General features: G+C 36.4%; 1 protein-coding gene across 1 annotated transcript in view; it reads right to left on the minus strand.

Annotated features, from left to right (window-relative positions):
* Nucleotides 1-2,274: 2,274 nt before the first annotated feature.
* Nucleotides 2,275-23,382, minus strand: part of KIF5B (kinesin family member 5B) — a 26,579-nt gene continuing 5,471 nt past the window's right edge. The window contains exons 8-26 of the mRNA XM_010144664.1: nt 22,935-23,059; nt 21,226-21,330; nt 20,655-20,800; nt 18,661-18,809; nt 17,113-17,306; nt 16,206-16,274; nt 14,906-15,112; nt 13,082-13,225; nt 12,261-12,449; nt 11,290-11,407; nt 10,889-10,950; nt 10,692-10,801; nt 10,407-10,508; nt 8,379-8,439; nt 8,196-8,267; nt 7,919-8,023; nt 7,199-7,415; nt 5,481-5,613; nt 2,275-3,181 (exon numbers count right to left, since the gene is read on the minus strand). Of these exons, the coding sequence (XP_010142966.1) occupies nt 3,175-3,181; nt 5,481-5,613; nt 7,199-7,415; nt 7,919-8,023; nt 8,196-8,267; nt 8,379-8,439; nt 10,407-10,508; nt 10,692-10,801; nt 10,889-10,950; nt 11,290-11,407; nt 12,261-12,449; nt 13,082-13,225; nt 14,906-15,112; nt 16,206-16,274; nt 17,113-17,306; nt 18,661-18,809; nt 20,655-20,800; nt 21,226-21,330; nt 22,935-23,059 (2,315 nt within the window). The 3' untranslated portion in view covers nt 2,275-3,174. The remainder of the gene's footprint in view (nt 3,182-5,480; nt 5,614-7,198; nt 7,416-7,918; nt 8,024-8,195; nt 8,268-8,378; nt 8,440-10,406; nt 10,509-10,691; nt 10,802-10,888; nt 10,951-11,289; nt 11,408-12,260; nt 12,450-13,081; nt 13,226-14,905; nt 15,113-16,205; nt 16,275-17,112; nt 17,307-18,660; nt 18,810-20,654; nt 20,801-21,225; nt 21,331-22,934; nt 23,060-23,382) is intronic.

Here is a 23,382-nt window from a genome sequence, read left to right on the forward strand (position 1 = left end):
GTTAGGGGGTTTGGGGGTGTTTTTTATTTTTTTTTTTTTTTTTTTTTTTTTTAAAGAAGAGCCAAATTCTAAGGCAGATCAGTGCTCTGGAAAAAAACAGTTGCTTTGAGCAGAAGAGGAAATCTCTAAGAGAAAGAATGCCTGTGCCTGCACCCTATGCCAAGGCAGAATTCTTTCAAGGGTGTCAGACAGATACGGTGGAAGCTGGTGTTTAAAACAAACACAAGCAAGAGAAGCCGTTAAAAATGGCTATTACCTTGGCATATTTATGAACTGGAGAGTGTACACCTTTGGGAGAGGTTCATCGCAGACTGAAGGGGTTCAAATTCTGATACACTGTGGCTGTAATCAATTTCTGAACATTTCCATAGGCATCAACAGCTGGGGGGGTTTTTTTGTTCAGTTTGGAGTTTTGTTTGTGTGGTTTTTTCTATTAGGAACAGTCTTTTGAAGATCAAGACTTTAAAATTCATATTTGTGTGCGGGAAAGCTTACTTGTATTAACAAACACTGGAATAAGAGGTTACAGACACTGAGCAATCACCACTTACACAGAGATAACTGGTCACGAAATCTACCAAGTGAAAAGTATTATATGGAGATGATTTAACAACCAGGTGTAGAGACTGAATAAAAGCAAGAAGTTCAAAGGTTTTTCTCCTCTTTATTTAAACACAAGTACATTTACAGCATGCAGGTAAGTTAAAACTATATGGCGTCTTCCCCAAACCAATTGCTTTAATGCATCTTAAGTGTACTGAAGTTAAATCATATTCCACAGGTAGACTTGTCCTCATGTCAAATTTAGAGTTACACACAGTAGTGAGTCAGCATTTAAGTTATGTAAATAATTTAGTTGTTCATCAGAAATAAATATTATTTCACCAAGTTCCTATCCTAAACCATCTTTTAAAAAATATGATCTAGAGGAACACAAAAATAAGAACCATTCAAAGACTGCAAGTTGAAACAGCAGTGTTGAACATTCCCTGTATAGACTGAATATTTTAATTTACAAAAAACAGTAATTGTCCTGTCTGGCCGACCTATGACAGCCAAACCAGAAAACAAAAGAAAAAGTTGTGGTGGGTTTTTTTTTTTTGCTTTTTTACATTTTAAGAGGCAGTTCTTGGTAAATGTCATAAAAGGTTTAAAATTAAAAAAATTTAAATACAAAAAGGTGATATACACTGAGCTACAGGCTAGTTACCATTTAATTTTCTTTTTTTAAATAGCAATTTTCAGCACCAAAACCCATGATAATTACCTACAGGAATGAAACCCCCATTCACAGGCATGAGGAAAAAATCCTGCTTCATTTGACTGTATTTTAATGAAAGTGGGGTTTTTTGGTCTTATGATTGCATATTAACAAATGAAGGTCTGAAAACCTGTAGTTAACACTGACAGAGATAGTGGACAGTGCTGCTTCCATTATGAGAAATTTCATTCAAAATATTCTGCAGATCCTTTATTTTTTTTTCCTCAGTATGCTGTCTTTTATCGTGCTCTAAAACAACTGCAAGTTTGGAGTGTTTAGCAGCCTTAATGAACAAAATGGTCTTAAAAGCTGAAAACTCCAAAACAGTGTATCCAACTGATACACTCAACTTTAAAAAAAATCAAACTATTAAAAATTCAGTCTACTGTAGATATAGAAAAAAGTGGTTCAAGGTCTAAAATCTGACTACACTCCATCGTAATATAAATATTTTGTCTATAATATAAAAGTTGGAAGTGGTTTGCTCTCTGAACAGTCATAGAGCCTCTGTTTCCACAATAACTGATGAATACCCAGCAAAAAATTCAAGCCAGCTCAAAGTGGTACCAACTGGGTCTGGAAAGGTTACTGAATTCTTTCGTTAATGTTAAATTCCTTCTTTCTCAAAGACCTGGTAACTAATTGCTATCTAGAAGGTGGCCATTCTAAAAATCATGGTGGCTAAACCCTATTAATAAGTTAGGCAAATTATACTACAAAATTTTAAAACCCAGATTCAGCTCAGTGGGCGCACTGGAGATAAAAAAAAAATTCATTTTGTTAGCCACTTTACAGGACTTTATTGCAAAGAGAAGAAAAATATTCAACAACTACTACTTTGGACATTTCATATACCTACTTACAAATGGATTACAAATACAATTCAGAGTAGCACTTTATTACTTTTTTAAACATGTCTCTGGGATTTCCAGATACATCAGTTTTAAAAAGTTGTATCTTTTACTCGTGTATCTGAATTCATCGGCCAGTTGCATTTTGTGTTTTAAAGTTAAAATTTCAGCCCAAGATTCCAGTACTGTAGATGTAATGGAGTATCAAGTTAAGCTTTAGATTGCACTCGTTCCACTGTCATAAAACAGTGAAAATGAACCGTCACAGATAGACAAATGGATAGACAGGCTCATCAGAATGAAGCAGAATGTTTTCACTCCACCAGACCGTACTGTGTGTAGAATCAGGAGCAGGACAGATGGGATAATCCATTGCCAAAGTCTTTTTTGTAAACTTAGGTTTACTCTTATTACTGTACAATATTTAATTCTAAATTACCCAATAAATGGGCATTTAATCAGATAACAGTTAAACAGCCTTGTTCATACTGAACTCTTTAGTTCTGTGGTGTAGCAATTGCAGTGCCTTATGGCAGTTGTCTTAAGCACACTTCAGTATTCTTACACTGTACAAATAAATTTAGTTCCAATGCTCTATGTAGCATTCCAAGAGAAAACTGTAAGGTAGAGTGCCATTCTAATTCAGTGGGACATGTAGTGTTATGAGAAGTGATAAAAATGAAAGTATACTTAAGCACTGTTGCACATGCCCTAAGACAATAAGATGTACACAAATTAGGCTAGAAAAATTGAACTAAGATTTTTCTCAACGTACATTCAGCTTGGCACAGTGCAGACTAAATTTAAGACATGAAAGACAAACCGTGTAATGAGCAGAGCTACACTTTAGTAACATGTCATTTTTCAAGACGCCAAAATTGCACTCTAGGTTTTTTCTGGGAATCAGTTAGCAGAATTTGTAGAAGAGGGAAGAGCTGTACAGGCCAGGTATAATTTATACATTTTCAAAAAATAATCCTACAGTCCCCAAAGGGAGAGATTATTGTCATGGAATGACTCCCTCTACATGATATCCAATCCTCCTCACGCCGAGTTTCCTTTTCAGCAACTGTAAATGAGAACAAAAATATGAGGGTTAAGCTTGTACCTTGTCAGCCAAAAAACCCAAGTTATTTACACTTACAGTAGACCATATTCACATAGCCTTTAAGAGCCTAATTCTGTAAGTGCTAATAAAACACCTACTCTCAAATAAGAAATTTTCTTTTAAGTGATGCTGTCTGCTACCAACAAATCCACAGCACAATAAACTGACTGGGTATCCGATCTTGACTGCCTTAACGGAGTAAACTTTACAAACACAAGCCAGTTATAACCCAGCCATTTCCCATGATTGCTGCTACTCTTCCAGGACTGCGAGAAGTGTCTGGACACCACCTACCAGCTGCTGTGAGGTTTTGACTTTACTATTTTGGGAAGATGAAATGGAAATGAAGATATCATTTAGCATTAATCATCCTAAAAAAATTTATTTGCATAAGGAAATAACAATTTGCCATCTCTGTATTCCTTTAGCATTTCCCGAATAATTTGTTAAATGGTGGTCTCCAAATGTAGACTAGTACATCATGTTGCTACTCTACCAAAAGTTCTTCTCTAACCAGAGGTTCAGAAGCTTAGTATCTGTATCAATCCTCAAAAAAAAAAAGTGTAACGGACACTTCTACAGAGAAAAATGATACTGGCTACCTAAGTATTCATACGGTCAGAACAAATTTATATTTAACAGGTAAAAAAGTTCAAAAAAGTTTTGATCCTTTACTTCCATAAGGGACAGAGTCTTCCAAAAATAAGACAGAAAAGTTGGAATAAATTACCTTTATTCTCCTGCCTTTAAGTACTAAACTCCGCTTGGTTCTACAGCAATAGGTAACATGCCAACATTAGAAGAATTATACAATAGCTTTACAACTGCTTAAGGGAATCTGTAAGCATACTGCACTGTAGCTTTTTGGTTGGTTTGTTAAAAAGGTGTTCTAGTCAATTCTTAGCACTTTTCCACTTCTTCAGGGCTTATCTATTCATAGTCCAAAAGTCAAAGCGCTACATCTGCTATTTAAATTCCCCAGGACCAACAGTGACACCCCTTCTCCAAAGCAGGATGTAAGCTCGGAATTCAGTAATTTATTGCTGATTATATAAACTACTGTAAGTCTTTTAAAGACATATGAGGCTAAATAGGCTCTCTCCAGTTAAAATTCCAAGCAACATCAAAGCACGTGCAAGCTCATGCTAAAGTAAGCACCTAAAAATCAATTGTGTCGATCACCCTTTGAAATATCTCCACATTGGACAGCTGAGCTAGATAGCTTCTTCAATTACAAAGGCAATCTGAACATTAATTTTGCCATAGCAATGTAATTAAGAATCCATTAATTGCCAGCTCCTTGGTCATTCAAGGTAAATGTTATTCAAGGTTAAAGTATGTATCACTTGAACCTCTTACTTACTAAGAGACACTACTGAACAGAAACACATACCCTAACTAGTGCTACAGCCCCACATCTCCTAAATTGGAAAGAAAGCTTTGAAAAGCAAGATAAAAGCTAATAAAAAGAAACAAATGGAAACAAGATTCATACAAGCTCCTCTGGATCCCTTCAGAAAAGAAGGGCCCAAGATTCAAGCACCACACAATCACTTTAGGAGTATTTTCAAACTGAAGATGCAGATAACCGTAACTAAGGGAATGCCTAGAAGACATTCATATAAACACTCAAAAGTGATGACGACAGAGAATGCAGCAAACCATTACCGTTAGGTGACCAACAGACAGCAATTAAAGAGAGACATGACTGTGTGAGCAACTTAAGCATATTAAGTACCAGACTATGTGTAAAAATATTACTTAAGAAATTAGAGACATTTTCAAATGAGTGCACATATCCATTTCAATTACTGTAGCTGTATTTTAGCTAGTCAAACACTTCAGATTTAGTGGATAAAGACATAGATTTTATTCACTTTTTATTTCATTGCTGAATGTTTTTCTGAAGAAAGCCATATTTAAAAAGATACTAGCAAGCCAAAAGAAATTAAACTGTCCACTCCTTTCCCAAGCAGTGACTATCGGCTGTGACTGGTAACTATCTCCAATTGACTGTTTCCACATTTTGTTCTACTCCAGCAGAAGACCTCCAGAACTACTGTTTCACAACAAACACCAGTTTTACAACGAAAGCAGCAACAACTGTAGTCAGATGTACCTGTCTACTGTTCCTTTAGCTATAAAACCCTGAAAAAATAGTTTATCTGATTATTCAAGTGATTTTATGCCACCAAATGAACTGTAATAATACAAAGAGGTTTAATCACACATTTAAAAAAATCCTCCAAGACAAACTTACACTTTGTCTTGCCGTCCTCCACCTCCACGCAGTGCAACTGGCTGGCTGTTTTGAGTGAATGCACCTCCACCACGAATTGCGCTTGGATGAGTTGGAGAAGCTGCTGGATGCTGGCCAGGACGGATCGGCTTAGCTGCATGAAAAGAAACATGAGTTAAATATATACATCATGATTTTACCTTTGATTATTCAAATTTACTAATGCTTTATTTTACAGTATCTCACATGTAATCATCAAAATTGAATGCACTTTAAATAAGAAAACAAAGTTTAGGAGATGGTATTCTGAGAACATAACAGATTAGTGTCAACTGAAACAGGCCCTGAAAAATAGACAAGGTTTTGCTTTTATTGTCCCTACTGGAATTAAAGCTAGCAAAGCTTTTGATAGCGATTATCTTCAGGTGCATTACCTGCCCCACCTCGTATATTTACCTATTCCTCCCTTCTTGGCAATAGGAACTCAAATAAGACACATCACTAGATTAAGTTTCACAAGGCTTATGTTCCTGTAAGCAATCATTATATCCTGCTATACTTCCACATCTACTTGATTGATAAGCCAGCAGTTACTCTCCTCTGCAAGTGGTTCTGCATGCCAGTGACTCCACAGACAACACTGCTTCATCAACTTCTTAACAGCATATACAACTTCCACTATTGCTGAATTCAAAACCAGTACTTCAGACAGGTAATTCACAAACTGCAAACACTTTGATTTCTGCCTTATAGGTCTTACTGGAGATCAGCTTCCTAACTAGTTCATCTAGACATATAAGTACCAGAGGCTTCATACCTTTGGTAAGCTCACTAGAGAATTCTGTTTGTCGTCTTTGAGATTGCTTGACAGAAAGACAAGACAGGAAAGCACCTGTCTTCAAGCCACCACTTGAGGTGACCAAGGGAAAAAAAAGTGTAACTTTATTCTGCAACAGCTCTTTGCAGACCTGCAGAGCATGAGCGAAGTTTAACTGCAAAGTTTATTTCAGTTGCATTAACATTTGAGAGAAGCATATTGATCACTGAAACCCTGACGTAGGATAAACAGGCTGGAACATGTAGTTACTTGTACTACAGTAATGTAACAGGCACAGTTAAATCCACCAGAGGTCACACACCCTCTTGGCCCTCAGCCCTTGACAGCATAATGGTAGGTGGAGGACCAAGGGAGTATTCCCACTACACTATTAGCTGCTACAGATCCTGGTTTTTTCGATTCTTTTGTGCTAGGGAGGGCTATGGAGTTTTGAAGCAGAGAACCAAAAAGGTAATTAAGGATCTTAGGATATTATTGTGGGTTTCTCTCTGCCCCTCTCCCCCACAAGATTGAAGACAGCAAGACAATTTTGTTATTGTAGCTGATGGCTTCATTTCTTTCCTTGCTTTGGAATACCTACTTCAAAACTGGAATGATATTACAGACTTAAGACTCACATTCAGCATACTGTTTTGTTCTAGGAAATTGAACATACATTCAGGCTAGAATTCTAGGTCAGTAAGCCTTTCCCAGCACGTACAAAAATCCAGCTAACAGGAAGAGACGCATTTAAAATAAATAACTCCAAACAACCATAGACAACTACCCAACCACCCTTACAGTCTATTAACCAAAACAGTCACGGTAGAAAATACATCATGTATGCAGTTCCAACTCGGGTTGAAAGATGCATACATGTACAGAGATAAAGCTTCAGGGGGGCAAGGAATTCTTTACTAACCAATTTGCGCAGAATGTCCTCTTCTGGCCATATTCTTGGATCTTACAGCTTCCTTTATACGATCTACTTCTTGCTGATACCGTTTGCGATCACGAGAAGCATTCTCTTTAGCTTCCTTCAGTGCAGACTCCAAAGCTTTAACTCTTTCAGCTGTAGCTCTAAGTCGCTTCTCCAGTTTAGGAAGTTCACAGCGAAGATCTGCATTATCACGTACCAGCTACAAAACCAGAATTGATTACTTTCTTGGTATCTTTCTTCAAAGGGAGAGCCAACCAAACACCCTCCTGCCCATAAACAGGCAAAGCAGTAGGACTACTAAATTACCTTTGCTTAAGCTTTTACTAAATCTAATAGTTCATCAGTAGGACTGTCATTTGAAAAATCAGTTACTGTGGAAGAACGTGCTACACACCCAAGCACTTAAGTCCACGTTGTTCAGACAGGCCAGCATCCCCTAGACTGATATACTAACTCTAAACACTAACTTGGATCTTCTTCAGTTTAAATGCAGCTATTTTGTTACATACCGACATGTACTTAAAATAGCTATTAAATTACTTCACAGGAAAACTTCAGTCTGTTGATTTATGTTAAGAGCCACACTCAAGATACACAAGTATTTAAAACAGTTACCTTATAATCAAAATGCATTCAGTTGCTTCTAGAATAACACACCTTAAGCACTTTTTAATTAAAACTTGAAATTAAGCCTCCTTGTACCTGCTTGTGAACCTTTGTAAGCTGTTCAAGATTATTCTCAAGGAAGGAAATCTTCTGTTTTTGTGCAGCACTGCCTCCTGTATCATCTGAGTCAATCTCGGCACTCTGCAGTAACAAAGGCACGGAGAGGGAGAGAGGCTGAGTACAAACGTGAACTTGTGTATTAAGATCAAGCCAGAAAAATAACACTGCATAAAGATCAATTCCTAATTTAGATCTAAAGTGACATTTAGGTAGCACTCTCTAGAAACACCGTTTCACTACAGCACCATGTTACCTTTTTCACTCTAGTAGCCAGATCTTGAACAAAGAGCTTCCGAAGATTGTGAAGAGTCTGAAGTTCTTTTGCCTATAGTTAAGGACAAGAAATTAAAAAAATAACTCACAAATTAAAAAGCCTCTGAAGGGAGTAAAAAAAAGGGAAATATTGACATTTGATTTAGAATATATTCTATCTTACCACAGTCTCTTCCAAACCCTTTAAATCTTGCCTCGCTTGCTCCCGTCTGTCCTGCATAACCCTAAAAAAAAAAATTAATCCTGAAACATCCAAACAAATTGGAAATGTTCATGTTTTAGGACATGAGAGTGATAAACATTATATGTTACAAATGAAAAATGTCTTTCAGTTCAATCATCAATTAAGCATGTAACCAACAGAAGACACCACACTCAGAAATCCATATAGGGTGGGGTGGAAGTGGGGTAAGTTGCAGGAGGAAAAGAGGGAGGTACTTTAAATACTGAAGGAATACAAACAAGTACATTCAGATGCAAAAATACGTAAAGAAGGGCTCTCAGAGTCAGGTTCATGATTAATACCTGGGGAGATATTACCCTGCAAACATTCTTAGCTCTGACCAGCTGAGGTGACCGACGTGACAGATTAAGGATTTTGTTTGGTTTGTGCTACCACCTCACACCCAACACATTCGCCAAAGCCAGCATCATAAAAAACCATCTCAGTTTACAGGAATATAACCTAATGAGTATCACTTTGCAGACCTTGTGTTTTCCTGTTTAATGTTAAAGTATCCACGGCACTGCTGATGTTCTCCCTCAGAATTATAAGGCAGTGCTACTACCAAGATGACAGGATATAGAAAAGGAATGCAGACTTTTTCTGTAACTTGAGGTTGGAATAGGAAGGCCAGGAACTGCATGAAAATTAAGTGTTCCTATTAAGAAGCCAAAAGGCTGCTTCTCCTCTTGAAGTTTCTCTTTACTCTGGCAGTTCCACTACCAGTTCACAGCTAAATGATTAAACATTTGAGGCAATAAAATATTCTAAAGAGTATCTCAGATCCTATAAATTTTTCAGATGTCACTGGAAAAGCAGTTCCAGGCATCTTATACAACTCTAGGTAAAAAACCCCAACCAACCAACCCACCTCCAAAGAACAAAATGTCAATAAACTGCATTGTTTCTGGCCTGTCACTTGCCATGCACATTTAGGACCCTGGTAGTGCAGGGTCCAGTTGGACTGGATCTTAAAGGTCTCTTCCAACAGATGATTCTGTGATCGTGACACCAAATGGAAAATAATTGTATTCAAGAAGTCTGGGGGAAGACACAGAATACCTAACTAATTTTTAATGCTTCTTTGCCAGTCTTTTGAAGAGAGAAGTTTCTAGTATAGCAAGTGCCTTTAAGGGATCAATGCTATAAATAGTTTAGCCTGAAAAACTAAAATAACAAGCAACAATGTGGCATGTAGGTTAAAATCTTACCAGACAAGAAAACCTACTATTACTTTTGTAATCATTTTGGGATACACAAGCCCAGAGTTTAATTAAAATTTTAGTCGATTAAATTAACATTGTATTTCACAGTAAGGCTGAAAAAAAAAAAATAAGTTACCAGTAGAGACCCACCAGGTCCCTCTGATCATTTCAAATTCTGTAATAAAAACTTGAAAGCCACAGTGTGCTTTTAGACATGGCCAAAAAGCGTGTACTTTTGAGAAAGTTTGAAGTATAACGTATTTTTAACTTCTGTCCAGTTTAATTCATATATGCCAGAAAAGGGGTCGCACTGTTACTCTAGAAACATTTCCAAGAGATTATGGTCAGATTTCTAGAAGCTGAGAACTGTTTTTCAGCTTGACCCTTGGATAGTTATCTGTAAGCAGAATTCAATTTCAATTTTTGCATTAACTTTCCAGTCTATAAATCATTAATACACTGTATTTAGTTACTCAGTGAAGTATGCAGCTGTTTTATCTCAAGATTAGTCACCAAGTTAATTACTCGAAATCACAGCCTATTCGAGAAAAAGTTGTGGCCTTCATATCTCATCATTTTACTTTCAATTTAAATATTAAGGCTGTGCAAAGGTTTTAAAACCAGTGAAGTTCACAAAGGCTCTGGAGCCACTCTGTTTAATAGGTGCATCATACAGTGAGAGCCATTTCTTCATATTAGGTCACTAGTTTTTAAAATGTTAGCGTTCCCACAAACATTTGTTTTATGCACCATCATCACTTACGTAAGCTCATGCAGCTTTCTACTTTTTTCCTGATCAGTCGCTTTCAACTTCTCATGCTCAACTCTAAGACGTTCCTGTTCAAGCATCATCTTCTGGTTTTGGCTGAACACAGAAAGTAAATATTATATCAAATGAACCTGTCAGACAGGACATTCAGTAAAGCAACACAAATTAGAAAGACATTGCTGGAGGAAAGCCTCAACGCTTCCTTCCTACCATACTATGTTTCCGTACCAACATAGCCCAGGGACGTTTAGCACTACTAAAATAACGACAAGTACTTACTCTTGAAGTTCAGTGATAAGTTTCTCCTTTGCATCAACTTCATCTCTTAGACTACTGATTTGTTTCTGATGCGTTTCACGATGGCTCTGAATCTGCTGTTCTACAGCTTGCTATTGGGAAAAACAGTATGTATTATATGCTTCAAGAAGTTGCCATACTTCATTTTATTTTTCTTAAAAACAATGAAATTAACTTACCTTGACTTCATTTGCAGTTTGAACCTTATTTAAGTGCTCTTTCTCCATCTCATGGACTTTTTCTAGTAAGAACAGAGGAGGGAAAACACACTTCAAAGTAACTAGGTGATCACAATGAGATAGAGTTAATGCCCCCTTCCCAAAACTTTAAAATTTGGTAGAAGTGCCCTCCTACCAAAAAGATCAATTAAGTCAGTAGCATCTTTAATTTAATCCTATCCATAGCAGTTCTTTCAAACAGCAAATGTGCTTTCCCACTGATTAATTCTACACATTCAGTAACAAACCCCCATTCTATAGCTCTGCTCTTCAAACTAAATAGAACAGAATAAATCCCTGATTATCACTATATACTTAAAACAGTGGTGGTGGTGGGTGGGATGTAGGGAGGTAATTCCTACCCTGTGCTCGGAGTTGAACTAACTCTTCATTAAGGGAGTCCACAGACTCTTCCAGTTGTCTCTTTTTCTGTTCCACGTTCTGAAGATATTCAGTCAATGACTTGATCTTGGCTTCATGCTTGTAGAATGGAAAGATTCATTTACTTTGAAACTAGGTATCACAGAATTACATCTGCATAAATAATTTACGCTTATTTTTAAACTAGTAATCTGACCTCAAAACAAAAATGGCACCAACTATGCTCAAGAAGAGTATGAGTGCTGAACTAAATCTGTAATGTAGTCTGTAAGACAACATCTTTATTCTGGATTGGAATGAAATGCATTTTTGGCTGGGAGAAGAGATGTTTTGAATGTTAAATACTATCAGAGGCAAAAGAGGACCACTGTATTTAGAAGACTGCACTGAAGTAACCTGATTTAAAAAATTATGACCATCTGTACGCAGAACAAAAATAGAGAAATTGAATTGCATATGTAGATGCAATTTAGAAGTGTTAGAAGTCGCACTACTAATCTTTTCTAACAATCACATTAAAATGGCCTTTCTCACATTGGAAGTAAATTTAATCTGCTATGCAAGCTTACCATAATTTTACTGTGCTATTGCTACCTCTCCCTCTTCCAACTTGCTGCGTTAGTAGGCAGAGTGCTCACTAGCCACTGCTTCTGTAAGACTTGTATTTGTAAAGGATCCTGTGATGGAGAACATATGGACCCTAGTATTTAATACAAGTGCTATAAAAGCATTATCAGGCTACAGACAGTGCAGAAATTCTGACACCCTGTCACACAATCACTCAGAAGCATCCAAGCCTAAGAGTTATTTGGGATAGAGGAGAATCTTGTGGCTGTTTAATTACAACATACTTTGCTAGGTGTCATGGAGAAACTGCAACTTCTTTTTCCCCCCCCCAGCAGCTTAATGAATTCAAAAGTACATTTAGGAAATACACTGTGAGAACATTTACCTGTGAGATACGGAGCTGGCAGGCAGCCAACTCCTTTTCATTTTCTTCCATTTTCTTATTGCTTTCAGCTTGAGTGCCTTCTAACTGTTTGCAACGTTTCACCATTGTTTTTACTTCTGATTTCATTTTACTAATGTACAGTCTCGCAACTGTGAATTCTTCATCTATCATGCCAGTTCCCTCAGGCTGCTGCAAAGTGTGGAATGACACATTCAGAAAGCTCAGATAAAACAGAATTAAAGATGAGCTGGAACAACTTAGCACTCAGCATACATCTTCCATATCAACAGATAACCAGAGCATTTAAATACCAAAATGTAACATTTTACAAATTTTTCTGATTGCTTATATAGGAGTTTGCACAAAGATAAAAATGGAAAAAAAAAGATAAAAAAGAGGAAATACAGTTCACTATAGTTTTCTAACACTGCTTACATTCTTGTCCTACAGTGATCTTCTAGATTTATCTTATATTAAAAATGGAATGAGGACCTGAAATAAAAGTGTCGTTCTGATTGCCAGTGTAGGTCACCATTAGGTGTCCAAGATGATGCTGTGATTATGGCCATTTCATATAGCAGTTTAACAGTATGTATGAAAACACTACTTCAGGAAAAAAAAAAATCATACCTGCCTTGACTTTGCATAATCAAATTCAATTTGCGACCTGATTAAGTCACAGTACAAGCAATGGATAAGCTTTGAATATACAGGAGTTTCCTATGGTAGTTATTTCCACCATACTAAGAAAACTGACCCCACCTATCCCACAGTGCATGCATGCAATACATAGCATCAAAACGGCACTGACTAATCCTTACCTTTACATCATTATTTCCTACTGCAATTCCTATCTCTGCAAGATCTTTCAGTAAGGAGGCCATCATTTCTGTTGCTCGTTTCTTCTGATGGTTGGTCATTTCTTTAAGTTTCTGAAGCTCTGCATCTATACTGGCTAGAGTGACCTACAGTAAGAGAAGTTACACTTTAAACAACAAAACACACTCCTCTTTTTGGAACTAGTTTCATACTATTTAAATACTGCAACATGCAGCTGCCTACTGAAATGCCCCATTTTTATGTCTAAAACCATGCTGGAATCAATGTATGTGAATAGACCTTATAGTAAAAATTTAGAAGTCCTAGAGTGACGGTACTACTTCTGAAAGAAATCTGAAGTACTGAGGACAGAGGCCTTCAACTCACAAAACGTAATCTTACAACTCTGCAACAAAATTCACGTCGATGTTGTTAAACAGCATTCAGACTTACACACAGTTAAATACTGCAGAGAACTGCATTCCTAGGAAAGAGGTACATGGAAAGTAAGTCCAACACTTTTCACCATATTTTTGTAAAGGAAAATAATTTCAGCTTTGCCTGCAGAGATCTTACTCTTCCCTAGCGAATAAAAAAATGGCATCTAGTTCCCTACATTTACTCTAGAGCAATTTTTCAGCTAGTTTGAGTGGCCATCATTGTAATGGCTGCAGCTCAGCAGGTTGCATACTCAAAAGCTTTCTGCTCTTTGCTCTCCAACAAAAAAAAAAAAATTGTCAGAAGTTTTACAGCAGGAAAGTTTCAGCCAGTGATGCCAAAGTGTGGTTACTGCATGAGTTAGCTGTGACAGACTAAGAACACTGCAATCTCTTAAGTTTACTACATCTCAGAACAGTTATTGCTTTCTTGTGGATTGAGTTATTCAAGATACTCACACATTATTCAGTTATAATACCCAGAATCACGTGTCTATCTATATACTGATTAAAAACAATGCAAACAGAAAAACAAACCAACCACACACTTTAGAATCATACACACAGATGACTATCCTATGCCACCAAATTTTAAATGCTACTCCCAAGAGGATGTCCAGAGACCATCTGACTTTCAGTCAACTTTCAAGTGATGTAAATCACAAATAAAGGTTTTTCAGCTCAGAATACTTCGAAGTTTAAGGAGAAGTTTCGTGATCTTGTGAACATCAATTTTAATGCCAAAGGTCTATCTAGCCAAATCTTGCCAGCTGAAAATTGAAAGCCACAGTCACCAGAGGACCCAGACCCACTCAATTTTCATCTTCAAAAAGAAAGAATAATGACACTTCACCATCATGTAGTCTGTCTGCAATGCCAGCAAACATGCTGATCCCTTCCAGGACATAAAATTTTATTATAGTGAGTAGAGTACTAATTGTTTAAAACTGACTGAAGTCTGCCAAATAATTGGCTACAAAAACTGTCTGTCAATTCAGAAACTATGCAGGTGTGCAAGGAGACATATGGTATTTATCATGTGTGACTGATGCTGCATTTGTGTTTTAACCAGAGCAATCTTTTGGAATATGCCCTCAGCATTCAGGACCACTCTGTTCAGAAAGTAAAATAAATTGACTATCTTAAAAGGCATCAAGATAAGTTATTTTACATGCCATAAATACAGAATGCAAATACACATTCCTTTCAAGAAGATCTGTAGCATGCTCACTGCAACTTACTATCCTTTGCTAAAACTAAAGATGTTTTACACTTAGGCTCCCATTTTTTCTTGTGAAAAATCTTTAAATGACTTCAAGCAAGAAATACAGGCAAGGGAAGATAATTTACATTGAAGACTGTCAGCAACTTTGTATCCTAAGTTCATACCGATTTTTGATTGAGTTCGTCACTAAGCAGTTCATATTCCTTTGCCTTATCTTCTACTTCCTGAGACTTCTGATCGTAATTGACAGCTAATTCTTCCAGGGCTTGTAACACCTCTTTCACCTCCTCTTTAGAAGCATCATTTTCAGCCTGAAGGCGATTCAGCTCTGCTTGCAGATTGTCTTGGTCCCGTCTGGTTGATGCTAGAAGCTGCAATATTGATAGAGGTTTATTTAAATTACAACAACAAATAACCATCAAGAAAATTCCATGTCTAAGTCGAATCTTACTAATGCTTTTAATTACTACAATAGCTTATATCTACACTTTAGTGTCTAGCGTCATGCAATAAGGATACCAAGGACAGGTACAGTGAGAGTATAATGAACAATTAAACTTATCATCCATGTCCATAGTTCTTTAGCTTTTAAAGTATTTTCAAAGTGGAAGTGATTACAAATCAAGACACGTAAGGACAGCAACTGGAAATGCACATGAAATATTTCAAGTTTCCAAAAAAGCCACTGAACACTACTGAGTGTGAACAGGCTAGGGACTAAACTTGCAGCAATTTAACACTGATAGCTGCTGAAGAATAACTAGACAAAGCAAACAGCTGCTAAAGAGGCAGATTTATCTATTTAAATATTACTAAACAGGCGTTCAAACTTCCTGAGTCCTCAATCTATTTCCTTCTTGCTATGTAAACAATTTTTTTTAAATCCTTGTGCTATACAAAATTGTTTTTTCTAATACCTTGGCTAAATGAAATTAATAATTTCATTATTAATAGTTATTTTCCCCATTTGATTCAGTTACATCACTGGCAATGTAAGCACACAAATCACTTGAATATTCTAGTAAGTATGGTCTGCAGTAACATACAGATACTTCCTTTTTCATTACAGGCTAAGAATTTTCCTCCTCACCCTTCTCAGTACAGCAACTGACTAAGAAAACCCCCCTTAAAACAGATTTCTTACAGTAAATTAAGATGTCTTCAATTTTGATGAACTGCAAACTTTGCATGGGGAAAACAACTGCTGATGCCTTTGCATAAAATATTTCAATGCTTGCATGACTTCTTAAGGTTCAAGTAAACCGGTCTAAGTTTGGCCCACAGCGTTAAGTGGGGGGAATGGATAGGCAGAGCATTTAGGTAAGGAATAAAAGAGCGCTATTGTACAGTAGTAATCTGTCATTCTACATCCCGGTCATAGACTGTGACCTATTCAGAACATCATCTACTTCTTTAAAGAAAACACAAACACAAACAGAATAAAGATGCAAGAGTTACACCCACCTCTTCCTGATCCAACATTTGTGTTTTCAGTTTTTCTACTAGCTGGCTCTGCTGATTAATTTCTTCATCCTGGAGTTCAAGTAAAACAGTGTTCAAATAAATGACAAATACCACTCCAAAAAATAATCTAAGAGACAGTAGATGTTAGGCATCTAACTCTTCCATATTCTGAGACAATTACACAACTGAAAGCAATAAAAGTAAAAAAAAAAAATCCGTTTGATTTCACTGGCTGATCCATCAGGCTCTTAATCTGGCATATATGTGTAAAACGTCATGCTTCAAAGACAAAACTCTTACACCTGTGCTTTTGCAAGTCTTCTCCAAGGTGTTCTAACTTCCAAGAAACAATTAAGATTTAAAGTATTTTTTCCTCTCCAGATTTAGTACTAATGCTTAAATTTAAAATTATGTTCAAGTAAAATATGCATAACCAGGAAGGAAAAAAATGCTGTCTTCAAATTATTCATTCTCCTGCTTTCTCATTATTTTCCTTTTACTGGTACAGCATTGTCCCTGTTTGAGTTAATGCAACCAGGACAAGCATTATTCCAAACAATCAGCTACGAATGTTGGACACCAAAAAGCAGAAATACTGTTCAAGATTCTCATTAACCTTTCCTTCATTTCATTTTTATCTTTTTTACTATGTACTAATACTTCAGTTTTCAGAACATTTTTCAGTAGTTTCAGCAAAGGAGGGAGAGCTACTATAAAAGGATACTGGCTTAGCACCAGATATGGCAATTTTGATTTATCTTAATCAGAGCTTCAGAATCACAGTAGGCACTCCCAGCAAATAGTTAAGCAAGCCGTACTAACAAATGACGACTGGCAAATTAAATATTACATAATACAGTTCAAGAAGTATTTCCGAGACATCTTACACTAAACAAGCATGGCACACCTTGTCATCCAGTTGTTTGTATAGTTTGGCAATTTCTTCCTCACATTTTCTTCTCTCAGCATCAGTGAAACTACCAGTTACTCCAATAGTGGTAGCTGGTTTATCATTAATAACAGTAATATCCTTGTCCACTGCAAAAGCTTCTAAGTTGGCCTTCTCCTTGTCAAACTGTTCATCAACTGGTACAGTCTCCCCTTAAAAAAAAGGATACACTTAGTTTTAGTACAGTCAGCCATGAAGCATCTTCCACAAAGTTATCCTTGAGAAGTATTACACACGCGCCACTGACAGTACTGCTCCATAGTTAATAAGCAATTGAGTTCACATGACTACCTGGTAAAAATATGACCATTAGATCACACAAAACATCTCTGCTTACCATAGAACACTACATTTCACACAGTTACTCTGCTATGAGCTCCAAATCTCACATCAAACCATACCTTCTAAAAAGACATCTAACTTGCCCTGAAGACAGAAAATCCTTTATTTTCCCTTGGCAGACTGTTTTGCTAGGTAGCCATATTTGCTTTGGTTCTAATTTAAAATACTTTTTCAATTAATGTTTAATGTTCATTAAACCTTTTCTGATGAAAACACTTCACTAACTCTGCATAGAAAAAATACCACGCTCTAATCACAGCACTTCTCTGGTAACTAAATAAATTCCTTAGACTCTTATTACAAAAAATTTTATACAGTCCTTGGAAGGAATGGGCTCTTTCCAACATCCCAGTATCTTACGTAAATATTCTGCAACAAGTATACTTAACATTTCAGGTGTGGCCTCATACCATTTCTATAAAAGATTTAAAAACTAAAAATAAAAGAACAAATTTAAAAAAAAATATCACATCCTCCTAAACTTAAGTGAGCTCATTTTTCTCAGATTTACACCAGGATAAGTGCAGTTGTCTACAAGATTGCAAAATCATCTTCTATAGCTGCCAAACTCCAGAATACATCTGTAAGCATAACCTATGTTCCTCCTTTCCTGAATTTAAGGTTTCAAGTGTCTGGCAAAATGACAGTTACATATAATTCAGTAAGTTAATTATTAAGGAAAAAGGAATGGGCACACATTATGTACTGTCAGCAGTTTGGGGGGTTGGGTGGTGCTTTTTGCCGATTAACATATTTGAGTTTTAAATGAAGACAAGATCTTGTGCTATTGATTTGAACTAGAAAAACAAAACAAAGGAAATTTTTTACTTTGCTTCTGCACTTACAATTAATGTAATTTTTTCCTTCCCAAAACAAAATGTTTAGGATGTATGTAACTCTAACTCTGCTACTCAATCAGGTGCTGAAGAACCTAGCACCAATATATTTTCAGACATTTTTGCCGCTATGGTTATTAGAAGTTGTTGTAGTTGCAATATAGTGAAAAATAATGAAGTTCCAATATCAACTTAATGTCCAAGCTTTAACATTCCTATTACTCTATTATTGCATAGTGCTCTTAGCTATATTTGGTATCCTGAAGACTAATTTGGTGTCTTTTGTCTTGACTGGAGTTTGTGGAACAAAAATATAGTTGCTTCTCACCGTTCCGCCATCTGTTGAGTTCATTTTCTAGCCACTGTATGGTGTTACGCAGAGTCTTGTTTTTCTCTTTTTCCTTCTCGTATTTTTTCTTCCACTGTTCTGCAGTGAGCTCCACATTGACACAGACTGTATTCTTTATGGTCTTTGCTCTACAGAACAAGATCAAAAAACTCTGAAACTTCATTTTTCAAGAAAGGACTTAAAGGCTATTAAATAAAATTTCTACATATCACTGGTGAAAGCGTAAGCATTCCTATCTCTTCCAAAAGCTTATTTCTACTCCCTGTCAACTCACTATTCTTTCAGTTGGATTGATACAACTGTTAAAGGACAAAGCGATATAACAAACTTCAGGAAAGCTGAAAAATCTCAAGCTGGTTAAGCTGAAAAAATTCAGCTGCATACTTTCACCTGAAAGAATTTGAGTAGGGACAGAAGCGCACAGCTTTGAACAAAGGGCAGCATTCACCACACCTAGCAAACATTTCTCCAGTGGAGAGCATTATACTTTTAGGCCGTAAACCATCTAGTTTATTTAAGAAACAACTCATTTCAACCTAAAAATCCAGTTACTACATGTCCATTAACCAAGAAGGTGTACAAGCTATGAAGTTCAGATGTGATTGTCTACATTGTCAGGCAAATCTCATCCAAAGACCTTAGCTTTGGAGATAAAGCAACAGGCACTAATAGCTTATCTTTATGAAGTTAACATATAGTTTTTACTTCAGTATCATACCTCATCTACCTCAATAATTTTTCTATATAATCCTTTACTGCCCCCTCAAAAATCAAAAGAGGAAAAAAGCTTAATGGCAGAAATTCCCCGCCCCTACCCCAACATGACAACTCCTGCAAGCACCTTTCTGAAGAGTCTTACTGGAACTGATTACTACCAAAAGACACATGATTTCTTACTAAGTTACAAGATATTTATCTAGCTTTCAGCTACTACAGCTGAAGGTTTCAGCAGAAATTTAACATTCCTAGACAGCTGAAATAATATACCAGACTAACTATGGTGGCTGAGATAAGAGGCATAGTCAGTTAACTCCTGAGGAAGTCAAGAACATGAGTAGGAAAACCACACAGCTACAGCTGGAAGACACTTCCCAATAGCTCATTCAAGAAATAATATGAGGAAAGGGAAAGACCTCCTAGCTTGTAAAAGGAGACCATAAAAACCTCCATTGCTGCAGAATGCAGTCGTTATTCTACACCCGCTAACTACTCATATTCTGCAAGATGTTTAGGAATTTCTGAAGTCATCTAGTCTACTTTCATTAATAAAAAAGTTCTCTGAAGAGACCAGTAGAAAACGATCTTGCTGAACTAACACAGAAGAGGCACACTAACACAGAAGAGGAGATAACTATGACGCTGGCAGCTTTCGTAAAGTGCTTTGGTAAATGAAGTGATTGAATCTAGTGGTGAGGAACTGGAGTATCACAATGAACCAATAACAATAAAGTGGTAAAGAAGAGATACTTAATAAAATACCAAATTTTAAATGTGTACTTATAAATTCAAATACAAATGACACAGGAATTTAGAAGTATTAACTCAAATGTTACTGGAATGCTAGATACAGGAAACAGAACAGAAGATGTAATTCATCATGCTGTCAAAGGGTGGCAGAGGACAGGCTCTACCAACAAATAGAGGATTCAACTTTACAGGAAAGAACCCCTTCCTCCCTCCTTCCACTTAAAAAAAGATATTAATTACCCTCCTAGACTATACATTAAACCAGATTTTGAACCCAATTATGCACTGTCCTGGAAACAGAGGCTACTCAGGGTCTTGCCCAGTTTAAGGATTTTTATATAATATGAGGTAAGACAGATCATAACACTTAGCCATGTGTACACTGAATAATTACAGAAAGTAAAACATTCTAATTAATTTGGCTCAGGACACAGTAACTTCCTTATTTCTCATTCTGCATTTATTTCTGAGCATAGTAAGAGCAAAATATTAGGTCATTTACTCACCGTTGGCCAAACAGAAGAGTAGATTTAGTTTCAGATTCATTGTATGAAGATGGAGAACAGCAAATAACAATAGTGGTTCTGCAATTACCCCCTAGTGAATCTTGAAGGATTCTGGTCATTTTGCTATCACGATATGGAACATAAGTCTATCAAGAAAATGGTTAATGAATCAGTCACATGTTTTCAGGCACATTACTTGGTTGAAATAAGAGCTACTCCTCCATTAGGTATAACTTCATTAGAAAGACATTAAATTCTACTTTAACTCGTAAGTCATGAGACTGATCACCCATGGCTGACATAAAATGTTTCTTTATGTTTGGTAATTTTTAAAGCACAAGAAAACTTTCAGTATGACACTTAGGTCCCTCAACATTAAATTTAATTTTATTAATCATCAGTGCCAATGCAGCACAAGATAATGGCCATTTGCAATGCATGGATAGAACTGGATTAGTTTAAAAGGCTCCATGCATATCACTGAGATCAGTAAAGAACTTCTGCAAAATACCATGTTCAAAGATGCAAACCTTTAACCTTGAAGTACAAAAATACAAAGGAGAACACTTACACTGCTTTCAGCCAAAGCTGAGATGACATTTCCAAGAGCAGACAAAGACTTGTTGATGTTCTTGGCCTCATCCAGCACAGCACCTTCTGCTCCAGTTTTACTAACCTATGTAGTATTTCAGTAAATTACTAAATGCATCTTCAAAAGACACCTTCCACGTTTAATATAAGACTCGAGTAATTTTTTTGCTTTTAAATCAGTCTCCCTAACTTTGAGGTACTCATAAGCAATTGCATTAGACTAAGCAAACTCCTCCTCAAACTCCTTCCCTGATTCACAATCATTTTTTCATTCAAAACTCAGTATTTGAAGGTGCTTCTGATATTTCAAACTGAAGTATTTTCCCTGCAAAGTATGCCTTTTCATAGAAGATAAATGTACAGTTAATACCTTCTGTCAAATAAAAATTCTCAAAAGTTTTTTGAAGTTTGTCAAAAAGTTTGAATTTCTTAAAGTAAACGGAAATAGGTGTTACAAATAGTTTGTCCATCCATAGAGGTCATCCTCAACAAAAAACAAACAAAAAAACCCACACACCCAACACAACACACAAAAATTTCCAAACAAACCACACACCACCACCACCTCGTCAGCAAGATATAGCAGAAAGTCTTCATTAGCAAGAATTTGAGAGAATAGATTTTAGAGGCTGAATCTGACCTACATGAGTGCTCCAGGAACTCAAGAAGGTATGTGAAAAAATAGGGGAAAGAAAAAAATCTAACCTGACACCATTCTATTTACCTTAGCTCTTCTGCCTCGAGGGCAGAATTTGACTTTAGTTCTATGACCCTTCCTTTACTACCCTTCTCACCAAGCTGTGAACATGACTAAATTCAGCAATTCTATTTGCCTATGTTTAAATCCACCCAAGACAAGGCATCAGAAAACCTCGTGTATTTCAAACAGATGGGGAAAAGCATGAAAAGAAAGTTTGAAATAAACAGTAAAAGGAACTACAGAGAGAGGAGATCTACAACCCTGCCCTTTTCTTTAACTTCCATTTTAATGCTTCCAGTTTCATTCTCATTAAAAAAGACCATTACTAAGAAACACATTCCAGAATACACAGAGGATCAGAGACAACAATAAGGCCATAGAACAATGACATTAGGAAAGACAACAGCAAGCAGAAATGACCGAAAAAAGCTTGAGACAAAGACGGGATAAACTCAGAAGAAAAGATGAAAAGAATGTCAAAAATCCAGCTCTTAAAAGCCTAGTTACAGTCTACTAGAAGTGATACAGAATAAGCAAAATAGTATTTATTTCCTTTCCTGCATTAAGCCACTGACACAGGAAAGCAAGCTGTCATTTTGAACAATGTTAATCAGAATTTCAAATTCAGAAACTTGGTACCACTACATATGAAAATTCAGGTATTCCACATCCATAAATTTTTTATTCCAGCACCTGGCTAGCCAACAAATCTGTACACCTTTTTGCTCTCACAAATACCAAGACTAAACTCTAGCCTATATCCCCACCCTATTCCATATTTGCAAACCCTCACTGCAGAAATGCAGATCAGCTGAAGAGGTAGTATCTAATAACCAACCCAGACTAGGATTTAGAAAGCACATTTCAAAGTCAAAATTAAAACACTTCAAAGATGACAACTGAACAATCAGTATTACATTAATGTAAAATATTTGCCTGTAAAGAATAACCAGAGATTTTCAGAACAGACATAAGAAATTCAGAATTACCTTTTCACTACCTGCTAAATCCACAAGGTAAAGTTTTCCACTTAGTTTCTGCTCTGTTTGAGTATTCTCTTGTTTTACATTAATAAGAAAAATACTATGGCTTCGGGAGCTGTGTTCATTCATATCTAGAATCAAAAAAAATATAAATTACCAAAAATATTTGTATAACCAAACCAAGTTAACAAAACAGTATCTTCCCACAGTGAAGTGACAGATCTAAAGCTAATGAAACCGTATAGAGTAATGTCTCAGTGACAATATAACCAGAGGCCACAAAACCAACAGTATTGTCTAATTAAGTAACAAAGATCCAGTTTCCCTTGGTCTTCTATTAATACCACATAAGCTCACTGATAAGATTTGCTAGCCTGCCAACTATGGATTTCACACATTTAATTTACTTTATTAGAACAGAAAGCAACTTTATATTCTGATACCAGAACACTTC

The sequence above is a fragment of the Buceros rhinoceros genome, unplaced genomic scaffold (assembly GCF_000710305.1).
Source record: "Buceros rhinoceros silvestris isolate BGI_N320 unplaced genomic scaffold, ASM71030v1 scaffold21691, whole genome shotgun sequence".
NCBI lineage: Eukaryota > Metazoa > Chordata > Aves > Bucerotiformes > Bucerotidae > Buceros > Buceros rhinoceros.